This window comes from Scomber japonicus, chromosome 21 (assembly GCF_027409825.1).
Source record: "Scomber japonicus isolate fScoJap1 chromosome 21, fScoJap1.pri, whole genome shotgun sequence".
Taxonomy (NCBI): Eukaryota; Metazoa; Chordata; class Actinopteri; order Scombriformes; family Scombridae; genus Scomber; species Scomber japonicus.
This window is the reverse complement of record NC_070598.1, coordinates 3,882,670-3,900,169: the sequence shown is the minus strand read 5'-3', so window position 1 is coordinate 3,900,169 and position 17,500 is coordinate 3,882,670. Positions and strand designations below refer to the sequence as shown.

The following is a 17,500-nucleotide window of genomic DNA, read 5'->3' as shown; positions in this document are numbered from 1 at the left end:
ATGTAAATAGATAAGGGAAATAATCATATATCTGTGTTTTCAATCTACCTTATTAGAAACAATGACAATCTAAGAAAGAACTCTAACCATCATTCAGAAAAACAAAAGAAATCTCATGTTCCAGCTTCTTAAATGTGAGAATTTCTTTGCTTTTCTTTGACATACGTATCTATGACAATGTGTGTATGTGATATATATATTAGGGCTGTCAAACGATTATTTTTTTTAATCGAGATTAATCGCAGAATTTCCATAGTTAATCACGATTAATCGCGTTTTGAATTGCATGTTTAAAATCCTGTTATTTTCCATTTGAAGGCAGTTTTAAGCCCATAATGTAAAGCATTTCTTACCAGAGTGTCTTAACTGGGAATCAATCACGGCTCTGCTGCGACTCCCACACTCCAAAATGGTCCTTTGGTGGAGCTGAGGCTGGCTTGGCTGCACCTGGGTGTTTAGCGTGGAGGTGCTAACTCAAACTCCACGTACTCCGGTGGTAGTTAAACTCCGTTTGACACAGGTTGCATTTTACTTTTGACTTGTCAACTGAAGCGTCTGGAAGTGTTTTAAAGTTAAACAAGCCGTTCAAAAGTCCAGTAGCTCTCTTACTTTCCATCAGCGCGGTAGGTTTACTGCAGGAGGCCACTTCAAAGCATAGCGCTACAGCTAGAGGAGCCGTCTACGGGGGAGTAGAAGGGACAAAAAGGCTTGCTACATTAAAATACGATTAAAAAAATTAACGCGTTATGGATTGCATTAATCTAATCGCGATTAACACGCTAATGCTGACAGCCCTAAATATAGACATTATTTGTTTTTACATATGTAGCAGATGATAATGTAATAAAGGCACATTAACCCTCCTGTTGTCCTCGAGTCAAGGAAGGAAGTTAGGAAAGGAGGAAGAAGGAAGGAAAGGAGGGAGGAAGGAAGGAGGGAAGGAAGGAAGGAAAGAGAGAAGGAGGGAGGGAGGAAAGGAAGGAAGGGAGAAAGGTAGGAAGGAAGGAAGGAAGGAGGGAGGGAGGAAAGAAGGACAGAAGGAAGGGAGGAAGGAAGGAAAAACTCCAATATTAATATAATGGTTGATATTACCTATAGTATAGATAATAAAACATAGAACAGAAAAACATATTTTATATATTAAATTTGACTAAAGAAAAAGAATCAAATATAAATAAAATGCTGCCTATATAACTTTAAAAATAAATATCCATCAATAATATATAATAATATATCAATAATGAAAATATATGTAAATATAAACTTCACCTGACTCTGTTTTCCTTGTTTTTTCTGTTTCTCTTTCTGAACTGTGTGTTACTGTTCCTGTTCAATAAAGCGCTTCTAATCAAAAACTCTAATTACATTTTTTTTTTCATTATTTTCATGCTGCTACACTTCCTGTATCTACAAGGTCTCCACAACAGACCAACATGACAACAGGACTATGACTGAATGGAACTCACAGGTAGATGTTTGGATCAGACTCATTACAACCTAAAGAAGACATGACACTGATTAATAGTCAAGGATTATTCTTTCTATGAATCAGCAGCGTGGACATGTTTAGTGTGGACATGTTTAGTGTGGACATGTTTAGCGTGGACATGTTTAGCGTGGACATGTCTAGCGTGGACATGTCTAGCGTGGACATGTCTAGCGTGGACATGTCTAGCGTGGACATGTTTAGCGTGGACATGTTTAGCGTGGACATGTTTAGCGTGGACATGTCTAGCGTGGACATGTCTAGCGTGGACATGTCTAGCGTGGACATGTCTAGCGTGGACAGCATCAGTGTACAGTGTACAAACAACATGTCTGCTTGTGTTAAGCTCAGTTTGACTCAGCCTGACACTGATCACCATGTATTATTAACCCTGCTCCTGCTCCTGTTTCCCAGCCTGTCAGCTTGTAATTATAAAGGCGAAGCTCAGAGCCGCCTGCGAGCTGCAAACACACACCATGTCAGGACACTCATGTTGTTTGTTCTTCATTTTAAGGAAATGTTATTTTGACAGTATTATTAATCTCTTTTTTTCTTTTTTTTTTGGTAACAAAGCAGAAAGTGAACACATGCGGTGAGTTCTGAACACAAATGAGAACCTGAAGCAAGGTCACAGCTGTGTTTATGCTCATTCTGTCATCATTTCTTAACATTGAACCATTACTCTTTTAAATTAATGTTAAATAATGTCACGATTATTTATTTATTTATTATAACTATTATTGTTCTTTATTCTCTTTCTTATTGCTGCTCTTCTATCTTACTGTCCACTTGCTGCTGTAATAATGTGGGACTAATAAAGGAATATCTCATCTTATCTTAACTAATATAACCCTAACCCCATGACCAAAGTGCTTTAAATGTCTGAACATATAACCATGAAAAGTCTTCATCACGCTTTCACAGCTGCAACTACTAATCCATTAGTTGATTGAAAGAAAATTAAACTTTAACTATTTTGATAATAATACTGATAAATGACTGCATCTGCAACTAATGATGATTGTACCTTCCTCCTACGCAGCTGCCACTGGGTCTGAGCAATATATCGATATCATGACATGAGACTACATCTTACAATTTAGATATCATGATATTATGATATTATGATATGACATAAGAGTTGTCTTTTTATACTATTTCATCTTTTTCTCAGCTGCATTGTTTTTATTTAGTTGTCATGTTTGAATTTGTCTTTAAAGCACACATGTAGTGGCAGCTGTAATCTCATTATATGTTAAATATTATGACAATAAAGCATTTTATTCTATTCTATTCCATCATATTCCATCCCATTCTATTATATTCCATTCCATTCTATTCCATCATATTCCATTCCATTCTATTCCATCATATTCCATTCCATTCTATTTCATTCTATACTATTCTATTGCATCCTATTCCATTCCATTCTATTCCATTGCATTCCATTCTATTCTATTCCATTGCATTCCATTCTATTCCATTTCATTCCATTCTATTCCATTCCATTCTATTTCATTCCATTCTATTCTATTCCATCATATTCCATCCCATTCTATTCCATGCCATTCTATTATATTCCATTCCATTCTATTCTATTCCATTTCATTCCATTCCATTCCATTCTATTCCATTCCATTCCATTTCATTCCATTCCATTCTATTCCATTCCATTCCATTCCATTCAATTCTATTCCATTCCATTCTATTCCATTCCATTCCATTCCATTCTATTCTATTCCATCATATTCCATTCCATTCTATTTCCATTCTATTCCATTTCATTCTATTCTATTCCATTCTAATTCATTCCATTCTATTCCATCATATGCCATTCTATTATATTCCATTCCATTCTATGCCATCCTATTCCATTCCATTCTATTCCATTCCCATTCCATTCTATTCTATTTCCATCATATGCCATTCCATTCTATTCTATTTCCATTCCACTCCATTCCAGTTTTCCTGTTTTAAAGGGAACATTATGGTTAAAGATGTAATGTCCTGAACATACCAGACTGTTCTAGCTCTTCTATTATTTGTCTTTACCCACTTAATCATTATATCCACTCCATTACTAATGATGATGATTATTATTATTCTATATACTATTTGGTCATAAATATCATGATATTTGATTTGATCCATATCGCCCATCCATAAGTAACACAATGACACAATGTGTGATTATTAGTGTGTATTTACTGTATATGTGTTAGTTTGACAGGCCTCTGCTGTAGGAGAGTACTGACCTGCACCGTGACTGATCGTCCAATCAAAGTCATCATCGAACTCCTGAGAAAGTCCGCAGACCTCTTCCCATTGGTCGTCCGCCATGTTGAAATTACAGGCGCCTGGCAAGCTGAGTATGTGGTCTACGTGAGAGGCAGAGAGAGATGGAAAGGGTTTAAAAATAGACTCCTTTCTAAATCCCAAAAAGTTTTTTTTTCTCTGCATCTCGACTCACTGCAGTCCATCTCATCTGATTCATCAGCACAGTCGGCCTTGCTGTCGCACACCAGGTGGGACTGGATGCAGTGTCCACTGAGACAAACGAAGTCTGTGACTGCAGGACAGCTGACTGGCTCCACAGCATCTAAAACACACACAGCAACAAACATGACAGTTCAACACCTTCATATCCCTCAGCAGCTCATCTCTATTTAAGAGCATTACTGTACCACCATTAAGGCTCAATGAGGTTTTACACTGTGTCTCCATGTGGTGTGGTTTAAATTTAAAGGGTTAAAATGTGAAAATAAATATATGAATAACTTCACACATCTTTTTTTTGTGGACCCAGCATCAAATTTCTGCTTTTAATCCATTTAGAGAGAATATATTAGAGGATTATGGTAAAAATGTCTAAGTGGTGTAACCATAAAAACTTTGTACCAAATAATTCAACTTGCTTAAAAACAGTAAATAGTCAATAAAACACCATATCAACTAGTTTGGCATGATCTTACATTATAACTTTTATATTAAATAAAGCTAATGGAATACTATTGTTCTAAAGATTACATTTCATCTGGGTAACCATGGAGATCAGGAAACATTTACATTATTATTAGTCCACTTAAATACACTGTAGGTAATATTTATCATTCTTTTGTGGTTACACCATTTGACATTTTCAGGAGCATTCAGTCTTACTTTTGGTTAAAAATGGTGCAAATGTCATTTCAAATGATATAAAACCAACAAAAATACTAAATATACATTTTAACAAACCTGATGCTGCTTTTAAACTATTTTTTAACATATTTTTGAATTGCTCATCTTGCCAACCCTTCATTAGTCACTGACCCTTACACCGGAAGCTATCTCCTCTTTTTGTCAGAAGCATCAAATCTAACATCAGAAAAACATCAAGCAGGAAGAGCAGCTGTGTTTTATTAACGCTCAGCCTGAGAAGCCTGTCAGACGAATCAAAGCTGGGCCTGGCTGGGACCAGAACCAGAGAGGAAGGAAGCGGGGATCAGGTGGATCAGAGACGGCAGCACACAGTAGAACTACATCATGTGTGTGAAGAGACTGTTAAACTTCACAAAGGATCCAAATATGTGGAGGTCAGCCGGGTCACTGCCAGCTGCAGGAAGTTACAATGCAGTTAACCTTCCTGTCGTCCTCCTGGGTCATACTGACCCAGTCTGGTTTCCATTGTTCCTTCTTTCCTCTGTCCTTCGTTCCTTCCTTCCTCCCTTCCTCTTTCCTCCCTCTCTCCCTGCTTCCTTCCTTCCTTTCTTCCTCCCTCCCTCACTCCCTTCCTTCCTTCCTCCCTCCTTTCCTTCCTTCTTCCCTCCCTTCCTTCTTCCTTCCTCCCTTCCTTCTCTCCTAAATTCCTTCCTCTTTTGTCCTTACTCCTTTCCTTCCTTCCCTTACTCCCTTCCTCCTTTCCTTCCTTCCTTCCTTCCTCTTTTCCTCCTTAACTTCCTTCCTCTTTTGTCCTTATTCCTTTCCTTCCTTCCTTCCCTCCCTCCCTCCTTCCTCCTTTCCTCCCTCCCTCCTTCCTTCCTCCTTTCCTTCGTTCCTTCATTCCTTCCTTCCTCTTTCCCTCCTGACTCCTTTCCTTCCTTCCTTCCTCCCTCCCTTCCTTGACCTGAGGACAACAGGAGGGTTAATGTGGAACATCTGTCTCGGACGTAAACATCAAACGTCGTCCGTCAGCGATCGTCCTCGATGTGGAAATCAAACGTTCTCTCTCTCTCTCTCTCTCTCTCTCTGTCTCTCTCTCTTTTCTCTCTCTCTCTCTCTTTTCTCTCTCTCTCTCTCCTCCCTCTCTCTTTTCTTTCTCTGTTCGTATCCCAAAGCGAGTCAGTGACAGAATCAATTTCATAGCTTCCAAACTATCAGTCGGAAAGATCACAAAATAATTTCACAGTGAAATTACGGCAGCAGCTCGCTTGTGAAGATTATTGGAAGTATACTTTGATAAAAAACAAGAACGGAGGAGAAGTTTCTAATGTGGTCTGAAATCTTTCTAAAGTCTAAAGCAACCATCGCTGCTGTGATTCTGTATTCAGGTGGTTGAATAAAACCTGGGATTTAGACCCAGCGTACATCAATGGTTAGTATACTTTTTAACTTTTCATTTTTAGCGTTTACAAAGACAAAAAGTTAATTCACAGCTTCACTCATCTTCAAAAACAAAGAAAAGATATTCTCATGATGTTTGAGGAAAAGTTAGATATGAGCCGGTCGACAATAAAAGACTTAATGATCCATAAAAAGTGAAGCTAAATTGAATCTACTTTTAACCCTTAAACAGGCCTTACTAGTTATGTCATTTGCACCTAAAGTAAGGAAGGAAGGAAGGAAGGAAGGAAGAAAAGGAGGGAAGAAGGAAGGGAAGCAAGGGAGGAAGAAGGAAGGAAAGGAAGGATGGAGGAAGGAAAGAAGGTAGGAAGGAATGGAGGGAAGAAGGAAGGAAAGGAGGGAGGAAGGGAAGGAAGGGAGGAAGAAGGAAGGAAAGGAAGGAGGGAGGAAGAAGGAAGGAAATGAGGGAGGAAGGAAGGGAGGGAGGGAGGGAGGAAGGAAGGCAGAAAGAAAGGAAGGACAGATGAAGGAAGGAAGAAAGGACAGAAGGAGGGAACATTTACCCTAACAGCTGAACTTAGATCTGAGGAAGGAAGGAAGGAAGGAAGGAAGGACAGATGAAGGAAGGAAGGAAGGACAGAGGAAGGACAGATGAAGGAAGGAAGGAAGGAAGGAAGGACAGAGGAAGGACCCAGGAGGACAAAAGGAAGGTTAAAGAGTGTGTATCTCCTGGTGCACGTTGTCTGTTTAAGGGTTAAACAGAGGAGTCAGAAACTACTGCTACTCTGCACACAGCGACCGTAAGACTCTGTGATGACTTTGCCAGGTGGTCAAAATGTTTTGGCTTTGAGAAACTTTCCACTCCAGCCACTACCAATTTAGAGCAATGACATTAGCAGACATCTTTTTCTGCTCACCTACATGCATTTAAACACTTTTAAACCATGTATGTATGACACACATGCTGCAAGGTTTTTTAATTACATCAGAGATCAGAAAATAAAGCAGTAGGTTGTTCTTACTGTGGTATTTTGCATTATGACACAGCAACACTTAGTACCACCTGGTTAACGTGTTACTATTGTGAATGAGCGTGGGATTCAGTCTTAACCACAGACTGTATAAAAGAAATGGACGTAACATCCGTGATGTCACCCATTGGTTTGTGGACTGCTGCTCGGAAGCCAATAGTTTCAAATCTAGGCAGCGCCATCTTGAAAATTTCAGGTGCATGCTGGGAAAAATAAAAACACGGATTCTACTTATATGGGCATGAGGTGGAGCCATGGGCGGAGCGGGGAGGTTGCTATGGTTGCGAGGGCTGGATCTCGAGGACATTGGTCAATCAACCTGTCAATCAGGACGTAGCCACGCCCTAATGCATACCCTGCTTTATCGTCACATATAAAATCAGGGAGGCCAAAATGTCCCAAATGAACATCATACTGCATTGAAGAAGGCTTTAAACTAGCGATTGAGACCATAAACACATTTTGAAAACGTTTACTGAGGTTAGAAATCAAGTGAGAAGTTGGTGAATTCTCCATTGACTTGTATAGAGATGGAAGTCCTTTTGACACCAAAATGGTCGCGCCCCCCAACAAACAGATGTAAGTCTATATAGCCTCAATTGAATACACGATTCAGCCATATACTAAATGTTGACCTGGTGTTGTTTAAAAAAGGGTTGGGGTCACACAACAAAATGATCTTTCAGGGTTCTTGGGTGATTTTGGAGTTGTAATGGACGAATTTATCTTCTAGGCCCATTTTTTTAACCATCTAACTTCCCAAATGTCATGTGTGCACTACTTCCTGTCACCTACTTGGAGCACAGTCTACGAACTCCAGATCATCCAGAGCAGCTCCTCCGCTGACGTCCCTCGAGCGGATCCCCTCGAATATCACCTCGAAGTTCCTCAGCTTCCTCAGGGGGATCTCGGCTTGATTCCACTCGTTTCCCTGATGCCCCGTTTTACTCCACACCTCCAGCAAGTCGTTCTCCGTCTGTGGGGAAAGAGAGAGATGCTGTATATAATTGCTTCATCATTTCAAAATTCAAACAAAGCTGCAACACACAGAAACACAGACACATTTTCAAGGAGCACATTTTAAAAAGAGTGAAGGACTTAGAAATTAAACTGAGCTGAAATTAACTCTGCTGCTGCTGCTGCCATCTAAGAGGAGTCATTAAAGTCTCATTAGCATAACATTGTAGTAATAAGTTCCCCCTGCCTTGAGACCTGCTATTCAGACTGAAACTGAGCTCTCCCTGAGTCATGGTAATGGCTTTCCTCTCATACCACATATGGAACATATTAAGAGACAGACCGATGTGTATTCCTCTGTAAGTCCGCTCAGTCTTTTCCCATGGCACCGGCCAGGCACTAAATCATGACTAATGCAGCTTTGAAGCAACAAATGTGTCTCTGAAAGGGGGTTTTTGTGGATGTATGTCTTACGAGCCAACATCTCACCAGCGGTTTTTAATGTCATGTCAAGAGCATGAATGAGATGTTTACAAAGTCATATCACATCGTATTAAACCCACCCTGTCTTTTTCTTTTTTCTCTCTCTCAGGAATGTGAGGCACCAGTGCAGAGTTATTGGTGAAGGCAACAGAAATCGCTCTTTATCTCTTGGACCTTTTATTTGAATGTGAACGGCATTCACAGTGTCAGATTTAACAGTCCTGTTGTTCTCAGGTTAAGGAAGGACAGGAGGAAGGGATGAGGAAGGGAGGGATGAGGAAGGGAAGAAAGATGGAAGGAAAGGAGTAAGGAGGGAGGGAGGGAGGGAGGGAGGAGAGAAGGAAGGGAGGAAGGAAAGGAGGAGAGAAGGAAGGAAATGAGTAAGGAGGGAGTGAGGTAGGAAAAGAGGAAGGAAGTAAGAGAAGGAAGGGAGGAAGTAAAAGAGGAAGGAAGGAAGGCAGGAAGGAAGGAAGGAAAGGAGGACAGGAGGTAGGAAAAGAGGAAGGAAGTAAGGAGAGGAGGAAGGAGGGAGGGAGGTAGGAAAAGAGGAAAGAAGTAAGGAGAGAAGGGAGGGAGGGAGGTAGGAAAAGAGGAAAGAAGTAAGGAGAGAAGGGAGGGAGGAAGGAAAGGAGGAGAGAAAGAAGGGAGTAAGGAAAGGAAGGAAGGAAGGAGGGAGGGAGGGAGGAAAAGAGGAGGGAAGCAAGGAGAGAAGGAAGGAACTCATATCACATCGTATTAAACCCACCCTGACTTTTTCTTTCTGTCTGTCTGTCTGGAGGAAGGGATGAGGAAGGGAGGAAGGAAGGAAGGAAGGAAGGGAGGAAAGAAGGAAGGAAGGAAGGAAAGGTGGAAGGAAGGAAAGGAGGAGAGAAGGAAGAGTGGAAGGAAGGAAGGAAGGAAAGAAGGGAGGGAGTAAGGAAGGAAGGGAGTAAGGAGGGAGGGAGGAAAGAAGGAAGGAAGGAAGGAAGGAAAGGAGTTAGGAGGGAGGGAGGGAGGGAGGAAGGAAGGAAAGGAGAAAGGAAGTAAATAAGCAAGGAAGCAAGGAAGGAAGGAAGGAAGGAAGGAAGGAAGGAAAGGAGGAAGGAGGCAGGGATGTAGGTAAAGAGAGAAGGAAGGGAGGAAGGAAAGGAGGAGAGAAGGAAGGAAGGAAGGAAGGGAAGGGAAGGAAGGAAGGAAGGAAGGAAGGAAAGGAGTAAGGGGGGAGAGAGGAAGGAAAGGAGGAAGGATGGAAGGAAATGGCGAAATTTCATCCACTCTCTCTCTCTGTCCAATCTTAGGATAAAAGTCCTGTATAGTGCTGCATGTTGCACAGCGGTTAGATCTGTCTGAGACTGTCTCACACTGTCTGGGAGACCATTAAAAAGCTTAGAGGAGCTATTTAGTGGAGATGAGGACTTTAACCAGATGAAACATTCATCAAACCTACCAGTAAATCCTCAAATCTGAAGTATAATCTCTTATAAAACCCAGTTTGCTGTATATTTCACCTTTGTGCAGCATGTTTCTGGGCTCACTGTTGCCCCATGTGGCCAATTGGGGTTTTCTTTTCTCTCTCTTTTCGGGTGTTTTCCGGCCTCTTAGCCTCAGGAGTGGTGGAGCGATAATTACAGTTTGGTAGGCCAGAATCTACACCAGCAACCACTACACTAGAAAACTGACACAGACGAGCCAAACGAAGGTGAGATTTATGTTTTATTGGCTTCATATGTTTCAGTTTTACAGACAAAAGGCTTCAAAAGGATGAGGAAGAAGTTTGGTTTGGCATGTCTAGTCAACATCCCGACGCTGTTCTACGGGAAGAAAACTCAATTTCCTCTAAATTGCACCAATGTTTCGCTCTCTTGTGTCCTTTCCTTGCATCTTAGCTTATAAATAATGTAATCCTCAGAGCTTTGAGGCGGACTTCAATAGGCAAGGATTGAAGAAAGGTCAACTAAAGGAACTGAGATGCATCGTATCTATCAGTGATTTGGGGGATCGTTGGATTAGATTCTTTATTATTCCACTCAACAATCAGAGGAAGGAAGGAAGGAAGAAGGAAGGAAAGGAGGGAAGGGAGGGAGGAAGAAGGAAGGGAGGGAGGAAGGAAATGAGGAAGGAAGGGAGGAAGAAAGAAGGAAGGGAGGAAGAAAGAAGGAAGGGAGGAAGGGAGAAGGAAGGAAAGTAGGGAGGAAGGGAGGGAGGAAGAAGGATGGAAGGGAGGAAGAAGGAAGGAAAGAAAAGAAGGGAAGGGAGGGAGGAGGGAGGAAGGAAGGGAGAAAGAAAGAAGGAAGGAGGGAAGGAAAGAAGGAGGGAGGGAGGAAGGAAGGAAGGAAAGGAATGAAGGAAGGAAGGAATTTAGGAGAGAAGGAATGAATGAAGGAGGGAGGGACGGACGGACGGACGGACGGACGGACGGACGGAAGGAAGGAAGGAAGGAAGGAAGGAAGCTCTGCTCTTATTAAAAGAGACAGAATGACTGCAGGTCTGTAACATCACATCATTAATCCACTCTAAAGATGGAGTCAAGGTGAAAATCAAATCTTCGTCAATGTGAAACTTTTTTGGACGTTATAGATGAACCACTTGCACATCGTTCAGAGTGGGAGGTCTGACCAAATAAAACATCAAACCTGTCTGGGTTAGGGTTCGAAGGCTGACTGCAGCGAAACAGACCTGCTCCCATGTACCAACCAGAGGACGAGCAAAGTAACTTCCTCCTCTGCAGTTTGAAAGCCTATTAAAATGCACCCTTGGGTGAAGCATGCACAGGCTGTCTCCTCTGCTTTTCACTACTGGAGCCCCGGCTTGAAATAATCTTGTTACTCCGAGAGACGAGCGTAGATTAATAGGCGGCATTACAGCGAGACTTATCCAGATTTATGTCATGGAGTAAAGGCTCAATCCGTAAAAACGAGTGTACGATACGTCGCTCACACATATCCATCGAGGCTTTTATTACATCAATCTGAAGGTTTGTTTCCTGAGATCGCAGCAGTCGAGTCGAGGAAGGAAGGGAGGGAGGAAAGGAGTAAGGAGGGAGGGAAGGAGGGAGGGAGGGAGGGAGGGAGGAAGGAAGGGAGGAAGGATACGTAGCTCACGCACATCCATCGAGGCTTTTATTACATCAATCTGAAGGTTCGTTTCCTGAGCTCGCTGCAGTCGAGTCGAGGAAGGAAGGGAGGGAGGAAAGGAGTAAGGAGGGAGGGAGGAAATGAGTAAGGAGGAAAAGAGGAAAGAAGGAAGGAAAGGAAGGAAGGAAGGAGAGAAGGAAGGAAGGAAGGGAGGAAATGAGTAAGGAGGAAAAGAGGAAAGAATCAATCTGAAGGTTGCAGTTGAGTCGAGGAAGGAAGGAAGGGAGGAAGGACGGAAGGAAAGGAGGAAGGAGGTAGGAGGAAAAGAGGAAGGAAATAAGGAGAGAAGGAAGGGAGGAAGGAAAGGAGGAGAGAAGGAAGGAAGGAAGGAAGGAAGGAAGAAGGAAAAGAGGAAGGAAGGAAAGGAGGGAGGAAAAGAGGAGGGAAGTAAGGAGAGAAGGAAGGGAGGAAAGAAGTAAATGAGTAAGGAGGAAAAGAGGAAGGAAGGAAGGAAGGAAGGAAGGAAGGAAGGAAGGAAGGAAGGAAGGAAGAAGGAAAAGAGGAAGGAAGGAAAGGAGGAAGGAGGGAGGGAGGTAGGAAAAGAGGAGGGAAGTAAGGAGAGAAGGAAGGGAGGAAGGAAAGGAGGAGAGAAGGGAAGGAGGAAGGGAGGAAGGAAGGAAGGATACGTAGCTCATATCCATGGAGGTATTTATTCGATCAGTCTGAAGGTTGGTTTCCTGAGCTCGCGGTCGTCGAGTCGAGCGACTAATTGAAGCTCTCTCGATGTAAAGAGCAAACGTCCATTTACATAATTTTATTTTATTATCCCCTCGTGACGATCGAGCGGCCGGCAAGCACACAAAGAAAGTTGTAATTGCGATGAAACACTTTATTTTATTGAATTTTTTCTAAATCCCCAAAGTCTTAAAACATACACTGAATGTTCCACTAAGCTGAAATCCAATTTGTGGCTTTTTTTTCTTTTTCTTTTTTTTTTTCTTCCTTCTTAATTTTATGGAGCTGCTGGCAGCTGTTGACTCACCTTCCAATTCAGAGTGCGTTTGCTCTTTTCAGCTCAATCTCTGCGTAGTTACATAATATTACAACACTGAGAGGATGTTAGCATTTAGCTCTACAACAACATGCTCAACTGATTAGCATAGCTCATTAGTCCTAACGTGCTTTATTTGACTTGGGCAATATGGAGAAGCACCGCCTGGTTAACCCTCCTGTTGTCCTCAGGTCAAGGAAGGACAGAAGTAAGGAGAGAAGGAAGGGACGAAGGGAGGAAGGAAGGAAGGGGGGAAGGAAGTAAGGAGAGAAGGAAGGGAGGAAGGAAGGAAGGGGGGAAGGAAGGGAGGAAGGAAGGAAGGAAAGGAGTAAGGACGAAAAGAGGAAGGAATTTAGGAGAGAAGGAAGGGAAAAGGAAGGGAGGAAGAAGGAAGAAAGGAGGGAGTAAGGAAGGAAGGAGGGAATGAAAGGAGGAAGGAGGAAAAGAGGAAGGAAGTAAGGAGAGAAGGAAGGAAGGAAGGAAGGAATTTAGGAGAGAAGGAAGGGAGGAAGAAAAGGAGGAAGGAAAGGAGGATGGAAGGAAAGAAAGGAGTAAGGAGGGAGGGGAGGACGGGGAAGAAGGAAGTAAAGAAGGAACAGTGAAAAGAGACGGGGTTCATCTTTTAGGTTGACTCTCTCACCATAATGTCAGGTTACACCATATTTAACTATATAAATGAGTAAATGTCAGGCGGTGTAACTCACTTTAAAGTAGGTTGATGTTTTGTTGGTAAGTTAGACAAACAGTCATAAACATGTTCATCTCCTCTCTCTGAGTAGCAGTCAGTATAACCAAAGTCCTTCTAAGGCAAGTCGTCTCACTCGGCGGCAAAATTGGCCACGCCTCCAGGCAGCTTTTTGGCCATAGGAAGACCAACCGGCTATCTAAATGAATAGGGAGAGAGCTGTATCTCCATGTCCCGAGGTCTAAGGGACATAAAAAACATATGTTTTGAAATCACGATGAAAATCAAACTATAATCGCTGAAAGGGTTTGATGGTTTGGTATCAAATTAACGTTTTAAAAGCCTTTTTCCTTACAGGCATCTTGGACTGCGCATGCGCAATACTTCACGACAGTCTTCATTTACGGCAGCGAGACGTCATCTTACGCTCACAGCAGAGACAGGAGTTTGCTCACAGTCAACTTTCCCAGATCATCCGACAATTTTGGATAAAGCATTACAAAATATATGTACACAAAGTAGTATAAACTGCTGATCATGTGTTTTAAAATGTCTCTGTTGAAAATGACTTCCAAGTGTCGCAAAAACGTGACCGCGTAGGACCAGCAAAATGATTGGAGCAACGGCACCAGAAGAGGCGGGACATGTGCAAACACCGGCCATCTTGGCGTTACGTAGTTTCCCTATGCATTTCAATGGGAGTGATATGTCTCCTCTTATTATAATGTCTCTGGTATAACTCATCCAATCATTAGCAATTACACCTTTTAAACATACTCTTTAAAAATGTATATTGTGGTTTCACAGTAAACTACTGGCTGGTGGTGTACTGTAAGGTCTGGTTCACACCGGGCATGGAAGCACCGCGATTAGCTGTGAAGCGCTGAGGAGCGGAGCTACTTTCCTTTCGGCGCTCATGTTAATCAATGGTGTCGTCCACACAGGAAGCGCTGCAGATCATTTCGGTGTCTGGTCTGTTTTCTCCGCGTGCCGAGAGCAAAGCCATCAGCATAGATATTAACCCTCCTGTTGTCCTCCCGGGTCAAATTGAACCCATCCTCTTTTGACTGTTCCTTCTTTCCTCTTTCTTAAATCTTTCCTTCCTTCTTCCCCTCCTCCCCTCTTTCTTTGCGCCCTCCCTCCTTCCTTCCTTCCTTCCTTTCCTTCCTCTTTTCGTCCTTACTCCTTCCTTTCCTTCCTTCCTTACTCCCTCCTTTCCTTCCTTCCTCTTTTCCTCTTTACCTCCCTCCTCCTTCCTTCCTCCCCTCTTTCTTTGCTCCCTCCTCCTTCCTTCCTTCCTTCTTCCCCTCTTTCTTTGCTCCCTCCTCCTTCCTTCCTTCCCTCCTCCCTCCCTCCTTACTCCTTTCCTTCCTTCCTCTTTTCCTCCTTACCTTCCTTCCTCCTTTCCACCCTCCCTCCCTCCCTCCTTACTCCTTTCCTTCCTTCCTCTTTTCCTCCTTACCTTCCTTCCTCCTTTCCACCCTCCCTCCCTCCCTCCTTACTCCTTTCCTTCCTTCCTTCCTTCCTTCCTCCCTTCCTTCCTCTTTACTCCTTTCCTTCCTTACTCCTGTCCTTCCTTGACCTGAGGACAACAGGAGGGTTAATAGACGAACCTGTTGATCCCCTTGTGAACTTCACACTGGGAAACACTTGCCAGGTAAATATAACCCCCCCCCCCCTCCTCCTCCCTTCCCCTTCCTCTCCTCCTCTTCATCCTCCTCCTCCTCCTCCTCTTCTGTATCTCTGCCCATTGAAGTCTCTACAGTCATTACCATAACTCCCTTTGTTCTTCAATCAACCTTTAAAGCTGGCTGCCTGCTGTAGTTACATTATGTGTGTGTGTGTGTGTGTGTGTGTGTGTGTGTGTGTGTGTTTTTCTCTAGTCATGCCTGTGCAAAATGTGTTGTGTGCATGTTTGTATTTATGCAGCAAGGAAATATCTCAGCTATAAAAATGCTATAAAGTTATAAATGATAGCAGGAAGAAGCAATAATGTGTAAGTGCTAATATGTTTGAACCTTCTAAGTCATACACTTAACATCATTTATGTGTGTTGGACGACTATAAAGCTCAACTGAGATATTGGTTTCGCTTTCTTTCTCTTACACACACACACACACACACACACACACACACACATGCTTGAGTCAACTAAATCATGATACATGTATGATGACCTCTGACCTCCTCCTTCTTCCTGTCTGTGTCTCTGTGTCACTGGCTGTGTTCGAAACCGCATACTACATACTTCTATACTACATACTACATAAGGAAGGGAAGGGAGGAAGGGAGGAAGGAAGGAACCGATTAGAACCGATTACGTCAGCGGACTGGGGGGCGGGGCCTAATTTTTATTAGCCGGCTAGCGGGGCTAACCGTTTATTAGCCGGCTAGCGGGGCTAACGTTTATTAGCCGGCTAGCGGGGCTAACGCTTATTAGCAGACTAGCGGGGCTAACGTTTATTAGCCGGCTAGCGGGGCTAACGTTTATTAGCCGGCTAGCGGGGCTAACGTTCATTACCTGACTAGCGTGGCATTTACAGAGGGTTAAAGATTTGTTGATTAAAAGTATTATTTTTATCATTTGTTTTGCCAGAGGTGTCTTCTTCTTCTTCTTCTTCTTCTTCTTCTTCTTCTTCTTCTTTTCCGGCAGGCTAGATGCCTTGCGCCATGCCAAGTGCTTCAAAGGCGCGCGCTGGCTACGTTATACAGTGACGTAATCGCGTGGCTCCTTGCCGGTGGAAAAGCAACAGGTTCGTAAGAGGTGCTTGGATTAGCACCAACTGAGCACTGGCTCTAGCACTAGCTCCAGCTCGGTGGAAAAGGGGTATAACAGACCCTCTGACATCGCCGCTTCCTTTTCATGTCGAGAGCTGACCTTCTCGGAAAAGGCCAGATTTTCCATTTTCCATCCATACGTGAACAAGCAGTCCATGTAAAACAAGCGGCTCACATACATCATCACCCACCTCGCCCCCTGAGTCACATAATCAATCAAACAGCCGGCGGAGGGTTCGGCTGGAAAACGGAGAAAATCCCATCATTTGAATTTGTGAGAGCAGCATTATCCGTCTGCAGCGATCAATAGGAAGGTGTTAGGAGTATTTGTGTTGTAATTAAATGCAGAACAGCATCAATAAATAAAATACCTGCATGCAGAGAGACACAACGATGGTTAAGTACAGTTAGGAGCTTTAAAAATGAAGGCTGATAATCTTCTATCTTCTTATTTCTATTATAAAATCACATTAAAAGCAACTCCACTGGTTCCAACCAAAGAAATCCCTCCCTCCCTTCCTTCCTTTCTTCCTCCCTTCCTTCCTTTCTTCCTCCCTCCCTTCCTTCCTTCTTTCCTCCTTCCTTCTTCCTCCATTCCTTCCTTCCTTCTCCCTCCTGTCCTTCTTCCTCCCCCCTTTCCTTCTTTCTTCCTCTCCCCTTTCCTTCTTTCTTCCTCCCTTCCATCCTTTCTTCCTCCCTCCCTTACTTCCTTCTTCCTCCCTTCCCTCCTCCTCCCTCCTTTCCTTCTTTCTTCCTCCCTCCTGTCCTTCTCCCTCCCTTCCTTCCTTCCTTCCGTCTTCCTTTCCTTCCTTCTTCCTCCCTCCATCCTCCATCCTTTCCTTTCTTCTTCCACCCCTCCTCCCTCCTTTCCTTCTTTCTTGCTCCCTTCTTCCTCCCTCCAACCTGCAGTTTAGCAAATTGCATAAAACTATTTCTGCACTAACAAACTGTGCACATGCTGCTCATCCTGTCTCTGTTAACATGAGAGTAAAATCTGCACACGTCACTGAACCAACACGGCGTTTGCACCTTCACCTTGAGTCGTAGCTGACGGAGTTAAAGGAAGCCGAGTGTACACAGAGCGGCGGGAAGGATGCAGAGTACATCACAGCAGAATTTCAATGGCAGAAATCTTAATCCCTGAAAGTCAACCATGCATACACAAACCACTACCATGGCTCCGAGCCTAACAAGCAGGAAGCCCCGAGAGCTGGCAGAGCTGCTGCTGCTGCTGCTGCACACCGGTGTGAGCCCAGATGGTGGGAGGAGGTGGGGGGGGGGGGGTCAGTGCTGGGCCTGAGCGGTGACCGTGACCCCCATCATTCACCTCCACCCCCCCGCAGATACTCTATAGATCAAACACACTGGCACAGAGATTGACAGGATCTTGACAGGATCTCACTTCTCCTTTTTTTCACTAATTTACTGAGACTG

At 43.3% G+C, this 17,500-nt stretch overlaps 1 protein-coding gene across 1 annotated transcript in view; it reads right to left on the bottom strand.

Annotated features, from left to right (window-relative positions):
- Positions 1 to 7,846: 7,846 nt before the first annotated feature.
- LOC128382821 (plexin domain-containing protein 2-like) overlaps positions 7,847 to 17,500 on the bottom strand; it is an 85,685-nt gene continuing 76,031 nt past the window's right edge. Inside the window, 1 exon segment of the mRNA XM_053342822.1 lies at positions 7,847 to 8,035. Coding sequence (XP_053198797.1) covers positions 7,847 to 8,035 — 189 coding nt within the window.